Source organism: Pyrgilauda ruficollis, unplaced genomic scaffold (genome assembly GCF_017590135.1).
Source record: "Pyrgilauda ruficollis isolate IOZ18807 unplaced genomic scaffold, ASM1759013v1 scaffold17, whole genome shotgun sequence".
Classification (NCBI taxonomy): Eukaryota; Metazoa; Chordata; class Aves; order Passeriformes; family Passeridae; genus Pyrgilauda; species Pyrgilauda ruficollis.
Window position 1 is genome coordinate 9275898 of NW_024515875.1, and position 19010 is coordinate 9294907.

General features: G+C 44.6%; 1 protein-coding gene across 7 annotated transcripts in view; it reads left to right on the forward strand.

The window, feature by feature from the left end:
* GTF2E1 (general transcription factor IIE subunit 1) overlaps positions 1 to 15762 on the forward strand; it is a 51090-nt gene extending 35328 nt beyond the window's left edge. For all 7 annotated transcript variants that reach the window (XM_041463765.1, XM_041463766.1, XM_041463760.1 and 4 more), the window contains exons 3-5: positions 5887 to 6088; positions 10781 to 11028; positions 14000 to 15762. In XM_041463765.1, coding sequence (XP_041319699.1) covers positions 5887 to 6088; positions 10781 to 11028; positions 14000 to 14430 — 881 coding nt within the window. In that variant the 3' untranslated portion in view covers positions 14431 to 15762. The remainder of the gene's footprint in view (positions 1 to 5886; positions 6089 to 10780; positions 11029 to 13999) is intronic.
* The last annotated feature ends 3248 nt before the right edge of the window (positions 15763 to 19010 follow it).

The window sequence follows — 19010 nt, forward strand, 5'->3', positions numbered from 1 at the left end:
TAACACACTGTGCTCATAACTGGCTCTTTTATTGCATGTGTAGAAACACTGAATTACTTGCAAGTATTGCTGTGGTGTTCAGGAGACAGCTTTTATTGGCGGATTTCTCTTGGTTTTTTCCTAAAGCCCCACTGCATTTTTGGAACTCACATGTGAATAGAAATGTACTAGGTACTATGGATTTCCAGTAAGTGAGAAAAGAGGGATGGGGCCAGAGAAGGCTGCCTGATGAAATTAACAGCAAACTCATCTTTCTGTGTGGCAGGACTGCATTTCCCACTCAGACACACTGGATTGCGTTCTTTTTGAGAAGGTGAGAACAGTTTGATGAGGGCTGAGAAGTCTGTTTAAGTTTGGGAGTCACTAAAGGACAGCAGTTGCCACAGTCTAATCTGCATTATGATTAAGCCAGTTAACAATCAACTGTTTTAACAATTAGCTCTGTTACCAGATTAAGGTCATTAAAACTCTCTTTGCTTTCATTTAACTACTCAGGTTGACACTTCTTGTAGGTTGAGTATCCTTATAGCTAATGTAGAGTATGTTATGGTAACTGATGATCCAGGTCTCTTGTAGCCACTTGGCCTACTATTTGTGTCTTTAATGATTCAGCAGAGATATACCTTTAGGTGCTGCTGTAAACAGTCCTCTAAATCTTAAAGATCAATGATAAATTAAAGGAACTTAATTATAATTTATACTGACAGCGCTGCCTATTACTTAGGTTGCTAAGTATTTTCATTATATTTCATTTCATGAAATTGGCTTGTTGGTGGAGGGAAGGCATAGGAATTGTTCTGTGATGTTTGTTCTGTTCAAAACTTTGTCAAACACCGTATACTGAGTTTTTCCCATTCTATGCATCTGACTATGTTTAAATTGCTTAGGAAAATTTAATTAAAAACAGTTTGGCTGTATTGAAGAATGGGCTGATGAGAAAATGGAAGGAGAATCCAGAAAAATGTATATTCTTTTGCCTGTGTAGTATTGTTCTGAATGACGGGTGGTGCTGTGGAAAGATCTTCCATCTGGCTTGAAACAGGAAATTAGTTTGATGACCAGGCCTCAAATCAAGAGGCGGAATTAGTTGATGTAAGAGTGTGGGGCAGAGAGGCACAGGAATGAGGAGAGGCTGAAATTGGAAAAAGAAGTCCAGGAAAAGAAGAGTGAACAGAGAAGTCTGAGAAGTGAGTGAAGCCCAGGCTGAAAAAGTAGGACAGCAAGGAGAACAGGACCGTCAGTGAAGGAAAAGCCCAGAACTGGGATGGGAAGCAGATAGGAAGAGCTGGATAGGAAACTTTAGGTGTGGGGCTAGCAGGTGGAATGGCAGGTTCCCACAAAGCACCTCTCTTTCAAGAAGCTAGAGCAGCACCCAAGGTGTTTCCTTCTCATCCTCCCTTTGTTTCAGGAAGCAGGCTGGCACAGCATCCTGCTCCCCTGTAGCACTAGCAGGTTGTCACCTTGCCTTTGGCGACTAAAGTGGCAGAGTCCTGTGCGGAACTGAGGGCTCCAGGTCTGCAGATGAACCATGTGGCTGCTGGCACAGCCTCCCATGGTGGGAGGCATTTGTCTGCCTTTCTGGTGGTAGGGACCTAGGAAACTCCTGTCCTTTCCTCAGGGTCTTTACCACTCTCATTTTAACATCAGGTGAAGCACTCGGGGTTAAGGAGTGCTGAACTGAAGCTGCCTGTGCATCCTATAACTTTTTTTTTGTGTCATAATTCCCCTCTCTGCCAAAATATGCTTTGCTCAATGAGAGAGAGGAGTTATGCTTACAGAACGCACTTTTTGTCTGGCTTGCTGCAGAAGAAGGAAAAATGCAGTGTAAGAGTCAGGGAATTACTTGAAGAAAGTGGCTGTAGAAGCCACAAGAACATGATCTGATCCTCCAGGCCATCTGAGTTTGTGTGATGTTGAACTAGTCATTTTAAGCTTTTCAGAGGCTGTCGTTAGCCACTGTATCTTACTCATTGGACATGCCCAATCCTGAAAGAAGAATACGGCATGTTCTGTTCTGAAAAAGAAGTTTCAGAAAAGCATCTCAAATCAAGTACTGCTCAAATCAGCAGATACTTCTGAAATGATGCCATCTGTGCCTCAGCTCACTCACCATGTAATGGTAATAATGCTACTTCTAAAAGAAGGTTGTGGGAGATTTTGAAAATAAATTAGCTTAATGTTTTGTGATGCAGTCAAGAAAAAAGAATTGGATGAGGGTGAAAGCTGGAGGAATATAAAGGAGCTGAAAGATTATACTATGAAGTACTGTCATGCACCTACCATCTAATGCAAGTGTCTGCTATAAACATGGAGTTCATCAACTGGAAACTACAAAGGAGAAGGAAAGATACAAAGGAGAAGAAAGATCTGGGAACATTGCTGGGTCTTGCGATAATTGAGGCATCACTTTCATGGTCTCTCACAATGTGATCTTAAAAGGTCTCAGTGGCTATCAGAGAAGCACTAATGCCTTTTCATGCCTTTTGAGCTTTTGGGAGAGTTCATCTGGACACTTGTCTCTACTTCCATCTTCACAGCAGAAAGATGAGAGCAAACTGGAGAAAGGGCCAGCGAGGCTGTTAGCAAGGTCAAAAGAATGGGTGGCTAGTTTTCAAAGGTAAAGAAGAATACATGGCCTTGCAAAATGAAGACTGAGGGATGAATAAGACGGCAGTTTGTAAATACACCTGAAGGCTTAACAGCAAGATGGAAACCCGATGAGATGAGGTACTGTTGTTGGCAAAACAATCATAGGTTTGAGATGAATGGGAATAAGTTGAGGTTGAAAATCAAATAGTTTTCTAGGAGAGTAGTGAGAGTCTTGGGCAGCATCCCAAAGGACAGAGTGGAAGACCCCTTGTTGGGCTGGAGGTGAGGCTTGAACCCTTTGACAAGGGTGTAAGCAGGGCCTGGGCTCAGACTCAGGAGTCTATAGCCAGTTAAAAGTGTTAGATGTAGCAGATGCTGCTTGCACACTTGGACATCCTGCCTTCAATATGTGTGGGTGGTTGACCTTTTTCTTCTCTCAAGTGAAATCAAGTCATTAGGAATTATCTCTAAATATTCTGGCCCCATACTTCAGAGCTTCAGCTGCTTTAATCTTAGTAAGCCTTGGGGAGCCAGATTACCAGCATATCTGTCCCCCAGAGTCCGGGAGCATATGAAGAGATCTCTTTCAGATGGCTGGTTTTTAACATGCAGCCAGAGAGGTCTGTTGAGTGGCTGAGCATGTGTTCAAAAAAGGGGATGTATGTGCTCTCTGTTAGCATTTCCAAGATGCAGAAAAGACTCATGTCTGTTTGCTCCAGGATATCTGTTAGTCCTGGTTCATGCAGCATTTTGGAATTGAAAAACTGTTGTGTAAGGGCTGAAGGAAAAAATACATCGTTGGAGTGGAAACATTGCCGTTTTCAGCCTTTGGATGGCCTCCACTTCATGTTTGTCACATGCAATTCATATCTGAAAGGAACATGTGTCACTGCTGATGTGATGTGCCATGTCATAAAAGCTTTGGTGACATTTTCTGACCTCTTAAAAACTAACGAAAGAGGTTTGCAACTTGTAAATGCCATCTGCCATGGCAAAGCAGCTTCCCAGTCCTCTAATCACATATGCCTCTTGTGAAATGCTGCATCACCTTGAAAAAAACCCCAGCATATTAATGGAGGAAGCTTGTCATTTCACTCATTCCCAAATTCTTTACATAATTCATCTATTAAATTTTTTTGCTTATTATGAACCCTGAGGGGTGGAAGTTGCAGCAAATCCTTGATAGCTTTAGGAGTTCTGTTTCATTAGAGCTGTATTTACTTTCTGATTTTTTGGTACTCTGAATTGGAACCATTCTCCCTATGATCTTAATCTTTTGCAGATACTCATGGGGTTCACAGATGGAAGTGTGAAAAGTCTGAGCTGTCTCAGGAACATGTAACAGGACTTGGGGGGCGTGTAAAAAGAGGGGAGCGTTCTTCATTAACCTGTGTTTGTTCCCGTGGTCTATTATGGGAATGGAGATGTGCTAATTATTTTTAATTGATTCAACTTATGTCACACCGATAGCCTCAGATGTGGGATAAGGAGACCAAATGTTGGGTTCAGTTTTTGCTGGTCTGACAGTTTATATAATGAGCAGTTTTGAATCAGTGAGGACAGTTTTTACAGCCTGGAAAAAAATAAGCAAAGTGTTTCATGCTTGGATAGGAGAGAACAGGACTTTATCCACTTGTCTTTTACTTTGCATAGTGCTGTTGTTGGCTGCTCTGGCTTTTGCATGCCAATAAGACAAATTTTCTAAAGAGAGGAATTATCGCAGGAAATGTGTCCATATTACAGGCCACATACACAGCATGCATTAATTTCTGAGTAACAATGAGCAAAAACTGCTTCAGATGGTGCCAGGGTACAAAACTGCATCTCTGCAGACTGGTGAGAGGCAACAGATCTCCCTTCTGTCATAAACAGTACTTTTTGTGTTTGCTGAGAGGAGTGCGAGCATTGTCTAGCCCTCACAACCAGCGCTGAAGAAGTTAGGTCTGTTTTTATCGCTGTATTACAGGCAGGGAAGGAGTTCTGCTGAAAAATGAAATGACAACACCAGCAAATCTGTGTAAGCAGCAAACCAAGATACCAGAAGCCCTGGCTTGCCAGCCTGTGTCATTACATCATGCCCAAGTGCCCTGGGCAAGCCGTGTTCTTTTGACTGTGTTTGTCCATAGCATTGGTGGCTTAGCAGAATTCAATATGGATTCTAATTCTGATTTTTATACGTAAGATTATAATTTCCGTGGCAGGACCTATCCTCAGGCTTCTTATTGGTAAAAAGATCTTGTCATTGCTTCACTGGGGTATTGAGAGGTGAGGCTAGATGTGCGTGGGTGTCACGGAATGGATAAATAAAAAATACCACCCATGGGGCAAGAGAAATCAAGAAGCCTGTGAGCATCACTCTGGATGTCATATTTTGAGGTGGCAGGGGTATGTTCTCAGTCCAGCACTTGCAAGACGAAGCCATTGCAGTGTTCTGCTCCCTCCTAGCAGACCAGATGGAAAGGTCCCACTGTGCATGTACCACCCCAAGGGCCCTGCTCACAGATGGAGTGATGAAACCCAAAAGCTGCCTTGCAGGAGTTCAGTGGGTTTTTTGTAGTTGCTTTGCCATGTAGCCATTTCAGTCTGACCTGTTTTTATAGATCCTGCCGAGGTCTGCAAAACAAACTTATTTTTAACTGCTGTTCACATGATTCTTATCTTACCATTCGTAATTTTAAGAAGCTAGTATGGGAGTTGGGTGGGATAAGTTTTTGCATTGGCTGCTCTGCAGTAATGACTTTTTTGCCTGGTTTGGCCTTGAAACAGAAGGGGAAGCCATCTCTTTTTTTTGCAGTAGCTGCAAAGTGACAACGGTTAGATTAGCAGTTACTGCAGGCTGGTTGGTGCAGTGTAAAACTGCACTGTTTTATTGTGAAATCTGCCTGTTGGTGTGGCCTGGGAGATAGCGTCACAGGCACCTGAAACAGAAGATATTTGAAGTCCTTGGAGGATACTGTGTAGCTTTTTATCACAGCCCAGTCATAGCTGACATTTAAAATGTGCAGCAAGGAGGGAGGGAGATTAGGAGATGTCTCAGTAGAGGTATTGCAGCCCATCTGGGCTTTTCAGAGCGAGAAACTGTACCCAGCTGGGTATCCCTGGATGGTATCAAAATACTTCCTTTGTTGTCTGCTTGAATAATAACCAGGTACACCATGTGTGGGAAGGGATTTTCAGGGCAGAAAGTCTCCTTAGCATCCAGCTAAGGGAACAGCAAGGCACTGCTGTTGGGAAGGCTGCATGAGGAGCCGGGCCTGCTGCTTTCCTTCCAATGCTGAGCAACTTCTCTCGTTTTAGGAACTTTCCGCTGTACATTCTGCGAGACCGAGGTGGAAGAAGATGAGTCAGCAATGCCCAAAAAGGATGCAAGGACACTCGTTGCGAGGTTTAACGAGCAGATCGAGCCCATCTACGCGCTGCTTCGTGAGACGGAAGACGTTAACTTAGCCTATGAAATCCTGGAGCCAGAACCCACAGAGATTCCTGCCCTGAAGCAGAGGTGGGAGCACACCTGGTCTTTCTTCACTGCACTGCTTCCTTGTAGAGTGTTCCTCTGCTCTGTGGGCCTTTCCCAAACCTTGTGCAGCACTTACTTGTACAGCACCAACTATGCAAACAAGTGACAGATTGCCCCAGGGATGTGTGGTTTACAAGGAGACAGAGGGCTGTAACCACTTTTTACTAAACAAGGCAAATAACTGTTCTTTTGGTCAGCTCACTGCATGTATTTTTCTATGAGGTAGGATGCTTGAATTGCCTGCTACTTGCCATGTTGGCAGGCACACCAAGCCCTTGGCCCAATAATTAAAATTACAGCTGATTGACAAAGCTCTGAAGGTGCCACCTGTGCTGTCTTCTGTCTCAAATGCTTATCTGTCATCTGTTCCTTTTGCTTCTACCCAGCTTTTGAAACAAAGCTATCTGCAATCCACACCTTGCATTTCAAATCCTCATATTACGCATTCTAGTTTGAAGACATTACTTGTAATAAGCAGTTTTTTTCTTCTGAATTTGTCCAACTTGTTACACACCTCTTCTTTTCAGGAGAAGACCATGTTAGAATCAAAAAGTCCTTAAAATGTTCTTACCCATGGGAAATGACACTTTCTTTCAGAACATTCCTAGCTTTACAAAAACAGATGATGTTTAAATAATGCAAAAAGATGTGGGGAGCTGTCAGTTTTGTCAGCTGTGGTGAAATGTGATGCACTTCTCTGTATTTTAAAAAAAAAATTAATTATACACACGGAGGAAAAGAACTGTACCATGAGGGGAAGCATTCCCACAGTGCCTTGGGGTGCTTGGCTTTAGTTAATAGGAGAGCAAGCAAGATACTCTTTTTTTTTTCTCTCAGGCTAACCTTGAGAAAGAATGTTCCTCATATATTCATGCTAGACAGCTTCTAATTAATATAATAAAAATTCTTTGTCTATTCATAGTCTTTTTCTAGCCAAGAAGGTAGCTATTTTTCCTCATCATTCTGATAGAAAAACAGAAGCAATATAAAGAGCAGAAAAGATTTTTCCAAGGTTACTCAACATGTCTTTGGTGATATGGGGAATTCTTTGAAGCCTTTATACCCAAGCTGAATCACTAGACTTTGCTTTAAAATCCCTTTTCAGTAGTTTAAGTAGTAGAACTGGGATAACCCTACCAAAAAGAGAGTAATTTTTTAGTCTTCCCTTTTTGTGTACAGGAAATTATCACAGCAGAGGCCTGGTGCAGTCCCATGATTAAATAGCAGCACCCACTTACTTGACTCTTAAATACTTAAAAAACATTGTAAATGATTAATTACTCTGTGCAAGGAATGAAATAAATAAATAAAATAAATAGGCAGCTTTCTAAATGCTTACTTGAACACAACTTGCTTCAGCACATACAGTGATTTAATTATTTATTAACTCTTATTAATTCAAAGCAGTTAATTCCATGAAAGCACTGCTGTGAGATTTTTTTTTTAAGTGCCAAACCCTGGGTTATTTATCCCTCTCTGTTTTTATGGAGTCTTGAGTGTCTGAAATCATTAACAAAATTGACATTTGGTGATTCTGAAGCAAACCGAAAAGGTCACACAATGCCTGCATCTTCTCTGTGCAGTAACTTGGGCAACTCCACGTGTTTTCAGGAGAGTTACAGCTCTAAGTGGCCCCACTGGCACTGCATAGCTGTCATTCACCTGCCCTGGGAAACTGGGTAGATCTTCATTTATGCTTTCCTGAGAGGCTGTTAATTTTCTTAATCGTGGGAGAGCATGAATTAGCCCCACAGGTTTCAAAATAAACCTGTTTTACTTAAGCCCTTCTCTGTAGTTTTTGAAAAAATTACGGATTTTAATAACCCTTCTATTTCCTTGTGTCAAAATAGCATGATTTTAATTAACAAAAAATCTTCACAGAATTAATTTCCTGTGGTCGTGCTGTCAAGAACCATGGGTTGTCTGTTTTGAAGTTGAAACTCTCGAGAGCAGCACAATGAAAATGTGTTTTGTTTTATCTCAAATGTGGCAAAAAAAGAGAGTTATCCCCATTATCCAAGACCTTTCTTAATAGTCTGGGCAGGATTGAGATGAAAATTTCAAGTTGTTTGCCCTCTGCACAGTGTGGTTTCTGTGGGCCATACCTCAGCTGTGTCAAGGGCTATTTATGTTGCCTTTAAAGGCAGCTAAACCACTCATTAAGGGATTTCCATCGAGGTGAATAAAACAGACTAAATGTAGCCACATCTGGGCCACTGAGCTGCCACAGTTCCTGCCTGCAGGGTGGCCATGTGAAGTCTAGAGCAAGGTGGGGAAAAAGTAGTTCTTGGATCTAAGAGAGAAAGAGAGATTTAAGAGATCCCTTCATCTGCTCTGTGCTGCCTGTAAGGCAGCTCCCACACCTGGCCTTCTGTTGGTGCCTGGTCCATGGTGTCTAATCCTGTACTTTGGAACAGCTTGCTCAACAGTAAGTTCTCTTCTTGCAGAGTGAAGTATTCCCCTGCTCAGGTCGTCTTGGGGTGGTGCTCACACCTACCAACAGTGTCACTGAAGATAAAGAGACATCAATTGAAGCACACTTGCAAAGCTCACTGGGGTCCAAAATTAGACAGGAAGTGTCTAGATGGCTCCAGCTCAGTGTAGGACATTGCAGTAGGTCACGTGAAGTAATTAGTACTGTAGGTGTCTCTTAGAAGTGTTACTTTCATTTTTGAAATGTTCCTGACGTCATGGAATAAGTGTTTTGCTGCTAAATGGTTCTGTGTAGGCAAAAAAGTCAATTTCAGGCACACTCACAGAGGCTTCTATGCAAAAGTATTATTATGTAGTTCCTGGCACTACTGAGAGTTTAGTGTCACGCTGTAGTCATGGGGAGGGAGAGCTTGGGGGAGAGCTGCATTGTGCATCCTGTGAGGAAAGTGGATTACATAAAATCGTCAGGGAAACGCTAGTCAGAGATTTCTATTATGTGGGAAGCAGAGTGGTGCTTTTCACAGAACACACGCCTGTCTTGGAGAGCTGAAAGGTACCAACACTTGAAATAACACGCTGGGGAGAAGGTCTCTGTGTGGTTCCTCAGGTTACATAAGCAATACATGCGCATGAGCCTTCTGCCCCAAAATTCAAGGCTGCTGTGAAGCTCTGCTAATAGAGCTGGCTGCAGGATTGCTAAGGACACGAGACATGCTAACACAAGATGCTGTGAAGTATTTTGTTAACAGATCCCAGCCATTCCACTACTGAGAGCCTGTGAGTAGCTCCGATCAACACTGTGGCTGAACACACCAATATTTTTTATTTGGGGAAGAGCAATGTTCACCTACCTGTGTAATTTCCCCTCACTGTTTATCCCTAAAAAGCCAGCAGAATTAGTTCATCAAACAGTGGTAATGTCCTTGCTGAACTACAAAAACCCTCATATTAGTCAGGTCTTCTCTAAGTGTAACTTTATTTTAAGCTTCTTGGTTGGAGAAAAGGTCACTGGGTAGACAGCAGCAACTGAACCATGCTCACTGATGACAACTGTCAGCTCAGCTGGCTTCCTGGAGTATCCCTGATGGATTTAATCTGGACAAGAGAAGGAGTCAAGGCAGGGCTGTTCCTCATGAAAAGCTGTAGTTACCCCTGGCAATCGGGTGACTGGAATTATATGGCTGAGGACAGGTATGATCTGCAGTGGATTTGTTTCTCTGAAAAGATGAAATCTCATTCTGAAGTAGAGGAACAGTCACGTTTGGCTTTCCCCACTCTGCATACGTAGCAGCACAGGCCAGGGTGTATTTTAGGCTCATTGCCATCATCAGTGTGCAGAAAATATTTCACCTGATATCCTGTTTTGATCAGATCCAAGCAGGAATGTTTTTCTCCATCAGTCTCCTGAGCTAGAAGCAGCCCTGCAGGGAAATGTGCAGAGAGCAAAGTAGGGCTGGGCTTGACTGCCATACCCTTCACATGGGTCAGCACCTTCATTTCTCCCCTTTTTCCACAGTGAATTCAGTTCTTCTATCTCCTCCTGCACTCCATCAGCACACAAAGCCTTTTGTCCAGTCCTAGTCCTCTGGTTTGAAGGTGCTCTCTCTTATTTCTACTCTGCCTGAGCTCCCCAGTCCTCCCAAGGCTGCGTCTGTGGACAGTACAGATCTCCTGTGTAATGCACTTTTCAAGTGCATTGTCATTCAAAATTCAAGCAAAGGTTTAAATTGTGTTTTTCCTGGTGAGTTAACTCCTTCAGAAGTCCTGTGATTAATAACAGTTCACAGCTCTGAGCATGCTGAGTCCCTGGGCCTACTATCTACCTTGGTTAAACTTCAGTGCTTTTTTAATTCAGTATTTGGCTGCTGTGTGAAGGCCAAAAAGAGGCTTTTCCAAATACCAAACTACTGTTTGACTGTGTTTTGCTGCTGTGGCTTTTATTTCAGGGAATTCTGGGATGTTATGCTTGTTTTAACCTAAGTGCATTTGCATCTCTAGTGCTGCCTCTTCTTTTCAGTGTCTGTGGTGGATGTTGCCATGGCCCTATGTAGGGTTTCCCACTAGAGATCCACAAGTTTCCTAAACCAGCAAGCTGGCACAGAAATTTCTGGCAGCACATGTTAGAACTGAGAATGAAAGTTCTCAGTGCAGATCATGAGATAACTGATCATCATTTAAGTGTTTTTGTCTAAGGAGGGGCTTGTTCTGAGTTCTGTTTTTCTCTCTTTAACTTTCATGTAGCAAGGAGCGTGCAGCTGGTGCTGGTTCAGGGGCAGCAGCTGGCCTTGCAGGTGGACACCATCGGGAAGCATGGACCACGAAGGGACCATCATATGAGGACTTGTATACCCAGAATGTCGTCATCAGCATGGAGGACCAGGAGGATCTGAACCGGTCTGCAAGTGAAGGAAAGCCAGCCAGAGAGAGACCCATTTGGCTGCGGGAGAGCACGGTGCAGGGGGCTTATGACCCTGATGAAATCAAAGATGGTAAGAAATTCACAGAGCAGAAGTACTGCTGGGCTTATACAAGGCCTTTAGGGTGCTGTCAAAACCACGTTCTGCTGTGTGTGTGTACAGCTGCTGCTCCCAACACTGGAGTGTCTGCTCCCCTCTGCTGTGCAAAGCACCTGTGTGTAGGCAGATGTAAAAATTCCTTAGACCCAGGATTGAAATCTAGGTCAGTAAAGCTGAGCTGTCCATGAAATTTTGGGGGGGCTTCTAAAATGTTAATTAACTGTTATGTCTTCCACCTTGAGAGCTTATTACTTCTAGATGAAGGTCTTTCAGTTTCATCTAGAAAGCTGTCTTCCCTAATAGGTCACTGCTGAAATATAACATTTATTAATGTTCAGTGACCCTGAAGTCTACTAAATCTACCAGCCCTGTTTATATGCTCCCAGGCTTCTTGATAATTGTTTCTCAAAACTTGTTACGTATGAAGAATACCCAGAAATACAGCTTCTGGGAGTACAGTAGGAAGGTCTGTCACCATGACAGGTGAGTCTTATTCCCTTCTGTTTGTTTCTCATTATTATTTTCATTCATCTTGGGGTCAGGTTATCCACAGACCAATGGTCAAAATCTTATAACCATTAGTAGAAACATTCTGCTTTGGTATGTGTGGTGTTTAAGATTCCATGCCAAAACTGAAAATGGAGACCTTTTATGATTTTTAGAAGAGTGAGTTAATAGATAGAGTAATTTTAGGATTATGGACCGAAACTGATGATGCCCTAGGAAGAAAATATGGCAAAAGGGAGTCATATGTGTGAGTATGTGACCCTGGAACTTGTGCCATGTTCAGGAGAGGAGTGGACTTAGGTGTAGCAGAAGTGAAGGAAATAGATATGATATAATGGTCACAAGATACCTAAAGAACTTTTCACATGTAATGCCTTTCAAGTGTATTATGGATCCCAAAACATTTTTTCAAATAGATTAAGCAAAATGAGATGATTGAAGAACCTGCTCCTGCAGTCTGTAGCAAATGTTGTTACTCACCAGCCATGGTGAGTTCTCACCCCATTTTTCTGCTAGACATTCAATTCACCTGTAGTTTTAAATCAACTCCTTGAGACAACTTTTAATATACACAGCGTAAGTGTTTCTCAAGAAGTCACTGAGGGACATGGAGCTGGAGTATCTCCTTACAGGATGGTGGCATCACTGCTTAACTTCCTCAGCTATGGAGATCAAAGAGGGATCTTGTGGAAATAGCCTGAAATTGCTTCTGCAACACATAAACAGGAAGGACAGAAACTTGGGACCATTGACAGAAAAGATTCACTGCTTGGATCTGGCAGAAACAGTTCTTGCAAGCAAGAGACAGCCTCTCTGAGCCACAAAGTCAGCCTTTGTGGAGCTAACTCTGGCTGTTGTCGTTTCACAGCTCTCAGTGTGATGAGCTATGATATTATTTCACAGAGATGCTCTCCTACAGCCTCTTCTGCTCCACAGTCACAAGCAGTGAGCTGAGCACACGACTGCCAACACGATGCCTTTATTCTTCCTTCCTTTCAGGAATTTGGCAGTGTTCTAGTATTACTAGTTGTAGCCATCACCCCTTACTACAGCTTTATTTACAATGAAAACAGAATTCTGGTGAAATTAGGTATGGTTCTTTTGGCCTTTATCTTACCACAGGAAAGGAGTGACCACAAACTGCCCTGGCTTTTAGTGCTAAATGCCTTCACATTATTTTTTAATCTCAAGTTGAAAAATGTAACCAGCACATATCTGACTGGAGAGGGGAAAGACTTGGGAGCTGCCTGCCTGGATGTCGTGCTGAATTCATGAGGATCTGTGTCTTGGAGGAGTGGACAAGTGGCTGCCTGTATGAAGGCAGAATGCCAACCCCTCAGCTCCAGCAATTGTTCACAGGCAGCATCTTTTGGTGTAAGACAGAAAGTTTGCCACAGGGAGCCTGTCCTACTTTTTAGGCCTTATTTTTTTTTTCCTCCATATTTAATTTTTTGTTCTGTTTTTTTTTTTTGTTTTGTGGTGGGTTTTGGGGGTTTTTTTCCCAATACTGCCTGTAGTTCTTTTGGTGCTAGGTGTACTCACAGCCCTATCACCAAAGGTAGGATTAGGAGAGGTTTTCTGTGGGATGCTACTTTTTGAGCAGAATTTTACCTTTAGAATCCATGAACTGCAGACATCCTGCCTACCAGAGGCAGCCAGGCTCCCAGCTGTTGTTCACCCAAATTTTCTGAAAGAGGAGCACAGGCCAGGTGTGTCAGCTGGGACACTGCAGTTCCCTTCAAATAAGAGGCACAGGTAGGGAGCCACAGGGCTTGTCTGGGCTGTGTTTCAGCTTGGAGAGCAGGCACTGGTTAGTGCTGTGCTGCACAGCTGGGCTGCAAGTTGTCAGCTGCATCTGCTCCATGCCATCACCATCTTCCTGTAAGGAGCATTCCCCCTTTCTCCCTGGTGTAGGTGCATGTCTGAGCTCACCAGGCATGGCTGCTCTAAATGTTGTTTTATAACACATGATTTCCACATATTCTTTGTCTGCCTGGATCAATTTCTTCTCTGTGTTAATCCTTACAGGCAGGGAGCTCAGCAGGATAGGGCCTGGGCTTGGGGTCTGTATTTTAACGATTGCTTTGCTTTCTGCTCCACTGTAGTGCCAGAGTTGGACACCTCCCTGGGGAAGTCTTTTCCAGGTGCCTGCCCATTGTGCATTTGTTGTCTTCACCTGCAGTGTGCTCCTGGTGAAGGCTTCCAGCTGGGAGCCACAGTGACTCTAGGCCTCCCAGCTCCTAGGAGATGTCAGTTCTTGCTCTGCCATTATGAGGCTTTCTCTGAATATTAAGGGAGAGGAGGAGTTGGCATAGAGAAAGGGTGTGACTTTGCCAACTGAGCTCAGTGGCAGTAATTAATGAAGGTTAAGAAAGCTTTCAGGGCCATCACACAGCTCTCTGCGAGGAAATGCTCATTCCCTCGTGTCCCTTTGCAGGGGGCCGGGATCTGGATGCATTCCAGGAGCGTGAGGAGAGCCGGGCAGCCCTGGATGACAACGAGGAGGTGATGCGTGCCCTGCTCATCCACGAGAAGAAGACACCTTCCGCTTCCACCGTCACCGTCAGCGGCGCCGCTCCTCTCTCCGGCGGCAACGCCAGTGACTCCGAGAGCGAGACCAGCGAGTCGGAGGAGGAGTCCCCTCCCCGCCCTGCAGCCACAGCCACCACAACATACGGGCTGGAGGAGGAGGAGGAGGACGAAGAGTTTGAGGTGGTGGCAGAAGACCCCACTGTCACAGTGGCTGGACGCCCACATTCTTACAGCCAAGTGAGCCAGCGTCCCGAGCTGGTGGCCCAGATGACGCCAGAGGAAAAAGAGGTTTACATAGCCATGGGGCAGCGCATGTTCGAGGACATGTTTGATTAACTGGTCCCTGCCATGGCATTTTTTAAAAGGTGACTTTTTAAGGCAGACACTCTTTAGCAGAACAGAAGACTGGAGTGCATCATCCCTCCCCTGTGCATAGGCAGGGTCACTGCAGCTCAGCACTGCTTCTCTCAGGCATCCTGCTCGCCAGAGCAGGGGAGCAGCAGAGCTGCATGTGCCAAAATACATAGGGGAGGACGAGTCTCAGAAGTGAGGATGCTTGCACGGTAAAAATCTGCTTCAGGGTGCCCTGCACAGGCACTGCTTTAACCTTCTCCAAGGCCCCAGCAACTCTTTCTCCCAATGGCTTTAACTTGATTTTTGTTGCAGATCCCAGTGAAGTCCTCATCCCTGTTCTCAGGGGACATAAGGGCTCCATAGTCTGAGCAGATCACTCTGCAGAGGAGGGCATATGTAACATACAGCTGCCTGTGCTCAGTGAGGGGCGAGGAGATGGAATATTTGTCTGCTGATGGCAAGCTCAGACAGGGCTTGTAGCTGAGCCTCTGCCAGCAGCCACTGGCCACCAGAGTGGCTCTTTCTAAGCAGACCTGTAGGCAGCAACCTTTTCTTGCTCCTGTTCGCTCCCTACTGGGACTCAGCACCTCAGGGTCAGGTGTAACTTGAAACAGGCAGAGCAAAAGCCTTGGCAAGCACATGCAGTCAGTCACTTCTTGTCAGTGTAACAAATGCCCTCCATGGATCTGAGCTGTCAGTGCTCTTACTTGCCAGGAGAAACCTTCATTTTCCAATACTGCTGCCTGTTGCTTCTGCATAGCCCTGTCCATGAAGACATGCAGGCAGTTCACAGTGGGCAGAGCTGCTGTCAGGCAGTGCCAGAGAAGTAGCATAACTAAGTTTTATTTGCAGTCTCACCAGGGCTATATGATTTTAAGAGGAATTACACAATTTTGAATTCTGCTTGGCACACTCTTTTACCACAGAAAGACATTTATCAGTGCCTATAGAGCAATATAATGTTTTTAATGTTTTTCTCTTTCAATTGAAAATGTTGCTTTTTTAAAATTGTTGTGTTTTCCTACACAGTACTACAATAAAACAAAATTATAAAAGAGTTCTGTGTTCCAGAGAGTAGGGGCAGCATTATGTGCTGTTCCACTTATATGGGCAGTACAAATTTGCTGCTCACTGAGACTGTAAATCTGTTTTATACTAACTATGCTTTCTATGTTCTGCTAACCTTGTAATGCCTCCTTTGTGGTTTGATTTTCAGCTTCTCAATACTCTGAATCCCCTCTTTTTTAAATAGTGTTTTGAATTTTCTTTTAAGTCATTTTAAAGAGGAATAAATAAACAGAAACTTCTCCCCTTTGTCATGTTTCAGTTTATCTTGTGCCTAGTTGGGAATAGTGTTTGCTTATCATTTTGATGTATTGGATTCAAGGAAAAAAAAACAATTTGAGGTCTCCTTTGAGAGGACCATTTGAAATCCCACAGCACATTGTTTCTCCTTAACAGAGGTTCCTTGAATGCCTCCTGGAATCTCCTGCACTTCCAGGATGGATGTTTCATTACACCAGTGCTATGTAAAAAACAGAGGCTGCTTTTGATCAGCACTTCCATTTCTTTCTTCCTTCCTCAAGGGAAGCATAGGCTGATGGTAGAGGACTTGCAGACATCGTACTGCTGGTTAAAATGGTGTTCTTGTGTAGACAGGCTTCCAAGATTTTGTATCAAGCTTCTAGATATCAAGTCACAGAGCTGATAAGTCAGATTCAGTGATCAGCTAGCAGAAAAAAATGTGCTGTACCCATTCTGTCTAGATTTAATCTGGCTGAATTCAATATTATCAGTGGAGAAAAGTAGGTAGATTTACAAGGAGCCGAAAGCAGAAACTGAGAACTAATCCTGAATACAGAAAACTGCTCTGAACTCACCAGGGCCGTATACTGAGTTTTCAGTTTGTAAAATCAAGCTGTAGGTTTTGTAAAGATGAGGTGAGGAAATACCCAGCACAAAAATCTATAAAGTAGTGGTTTTCATAATAAACACATTTAATTGTGGTTTGTGCAGCAGTTGAAATTTTTGTCATTCAGCAAGGCATGTCCTGCATGTGGGGAAATCAGAGTGGTGGTTGTGGGGTTTGCCTTCCAGCTTTCATCCACCACATGCAGCCCTTGGGAGGACTGGAAAGGTCAAAGGTGCATGAGGAGATGCCATCATTGTTTCCTGCCCTCTCCAGCAGTTCCTGGCATTAGAAAGGATGGCTGCTCTGCTCTGTTCCAGCCAGTTGGGCTCTTGAAAGTCAACCATACACTGCTGCTTCCCTGTCATGACAAGCCTGCCTTGAATGAACAGAACACACAGTTGATAGTGCCCTCTTTCTCTTCCTGCAGCTGAACAGAGCTCTGCATGCATGGCAGGAGGGAAAAACAGCCTCTGCAAGCAAAGCCAGGCACTGCCAGCAGGTTGGTGCTAATGCAAGGGATAAAGCCATCAATTCTGAGGAAGGCCCAGCCATTTCCCCCGCCTGCTGGACCACATGTGCTGCATTAACGCTAACCCAATAACGCTGTCAAGCCTTCCTGGGTGGATGTTCTGTCTAACTCCATTCAAACCAGTTTCTGCATCTGCTTCCGGCCTAAAGTGCATTTTATCCGATGAGTGATACCTGAGAGTTCCAGAAGCATTGGACAACTACGGTGTGATTCTTGGGGATGTCCTGTGCAGGACCGGGAGCTGGACTGGGATGATTCTTGTGGGTTCCTTCCAACTCAGAGTATTCTATGGTTCTAGGGACATACATGAGGGCAGGGCACTGGAGCTCTCTCTGGAAAGAGAACTGCGTTTCTTAGGCTGCTCATGCTCCTCTTCCCAATGGTCAGAGGTGCCTCTCCCAGCTGGATGTGAGCTGCCTTTGTTCCTGCTACCACTGCAGGTCAAGAAAACTGCAGTGGAGTTATGTGCTCCCTGGCCCAGTGCAGAGCAGGCCAGAGCAAATCTAAGCTGTTGATGGTGGGAATGTGCACTGTCAACCCTGAAGAACAGAAGCATTACAATCTTTTCTAATAAGCTTCCAAAAATTGGCTTCCTCCATCCAACTCTTCCTGTGCTGCTGCCTCCTTCAGACTTGGATTAAACAGACTTACTCTGTGAGAGTCAAGGGATTTGAAGATCCCGTGGAGGAATCCTAGAGGGCAGAAAAATAGCATCGCCTGCTTCCTGAGACATCTGAGGAGCTGTCCCTCAGTGATGCCTGCAGCGCCAGGACATGCTGTGAAGTTTAAGAGGGCCTGGCAGGGGAAGCAGCCTGCTGTGCTTAGGTCTCTGTCTCCCACTGAGCCTCCCTAGGAGGAGAGAGAAAATTGTCTCAGGAATCAAATGCAAGACAAAGCCTTCATGGAAATGGAAAGGTTATGATGAGGTGGAAGGACATGTCAGCAGCAGGGCGAGCCAGCGGGCTGTCCAGGGGCAGACTGTGGGGGCAAAGCAGCAGCAGCCCTGTTCCTCTGGTGTGTGTCACCCTAAATGAGGGAGGCTTTGGGCCCTGTCCTTTGGAGCAGGGACGTGTCACACAGTGCTCCAGGTTATTGCTCTGGGCTGTCCAGGACTGGTGCTGCTCTATCCCACTAGAAGCCTTGGGCTAGGTAACTATGCCCCAGGCTTGTTCACAGGAGGCTTGGGAATATTGATCTAAGTGTGGACAGCCAAGGATCCCTAAACATCACAATATGCTCCAGTTTAAAGTGTATTGACTGTGAGACAAGTCTCCTCCAGCAGCAGAGGAGCTGGGGCTGAAGAGCAGCTTCTTTCTGCTGAGCTGCTTCCAGAATAATGATCAATATTTGCAAAGTCCAAGGAGATCATCTCTCATACAACCTTGATAGGAGGTGTGGCCAGATGCTTGAATCTGTTTAAGATGTGAATGCACAGAGAGTCATGGAAAGGCCGCTGCTAAAAGAAGTGGCAGCCCAATGTGTGGGGAGCAATGTCCGAGTTCTGGTGCTCTTGGAAAGCTGCCTGCTTCCTGCCTGCCTGCTAGCAAGCAGAGAGCAGAGCACTGGCAGCTCCAGACTCTTCAGGACTATAGTCCTGTCCCTGTGGCAGAGCTGTTTTCTCTCTCTTTCAAAGATATCCAGGGAAATCTAGGCTTTTGCCTGGTTGGGATACCTAAACGAGCTGCCACAAAGCAGTTTCTTATTTACCAGCATTTAGATTGAGAGAGAGAATGAGCCTAATATATATTCAAACAAAAACCAGACTTTGGAAGCACCTGGTATCTCATTAAAAAACATTAAGGACAGTGAGTACTAGTGCAACCATCCTGAAGCAGCAGACAGTCTCTGAAGAAGATGCTTTCAATATAATAGGTATTTTTGCTTAAAATATGTTTGTGACCTAAATATAATTTAATTTCCATGCCTTTGAACGGTGTGATGCTAATGAAGCAGGCAGGGGTGGCAGAGAGGAGGCTGAGGCAGCCGCATCGGAAGCGGCTCCACTGCAGTGCGTTAGAGCCCCGGCGTGCGCTCGCCCCGGCTGTCACAGCCACCACTGCGCCAGCCCTGCCCGGGGCTGGCCAGGCAGCAGGAGGAAACCTTGGGCTGCTCAGCCAGAGA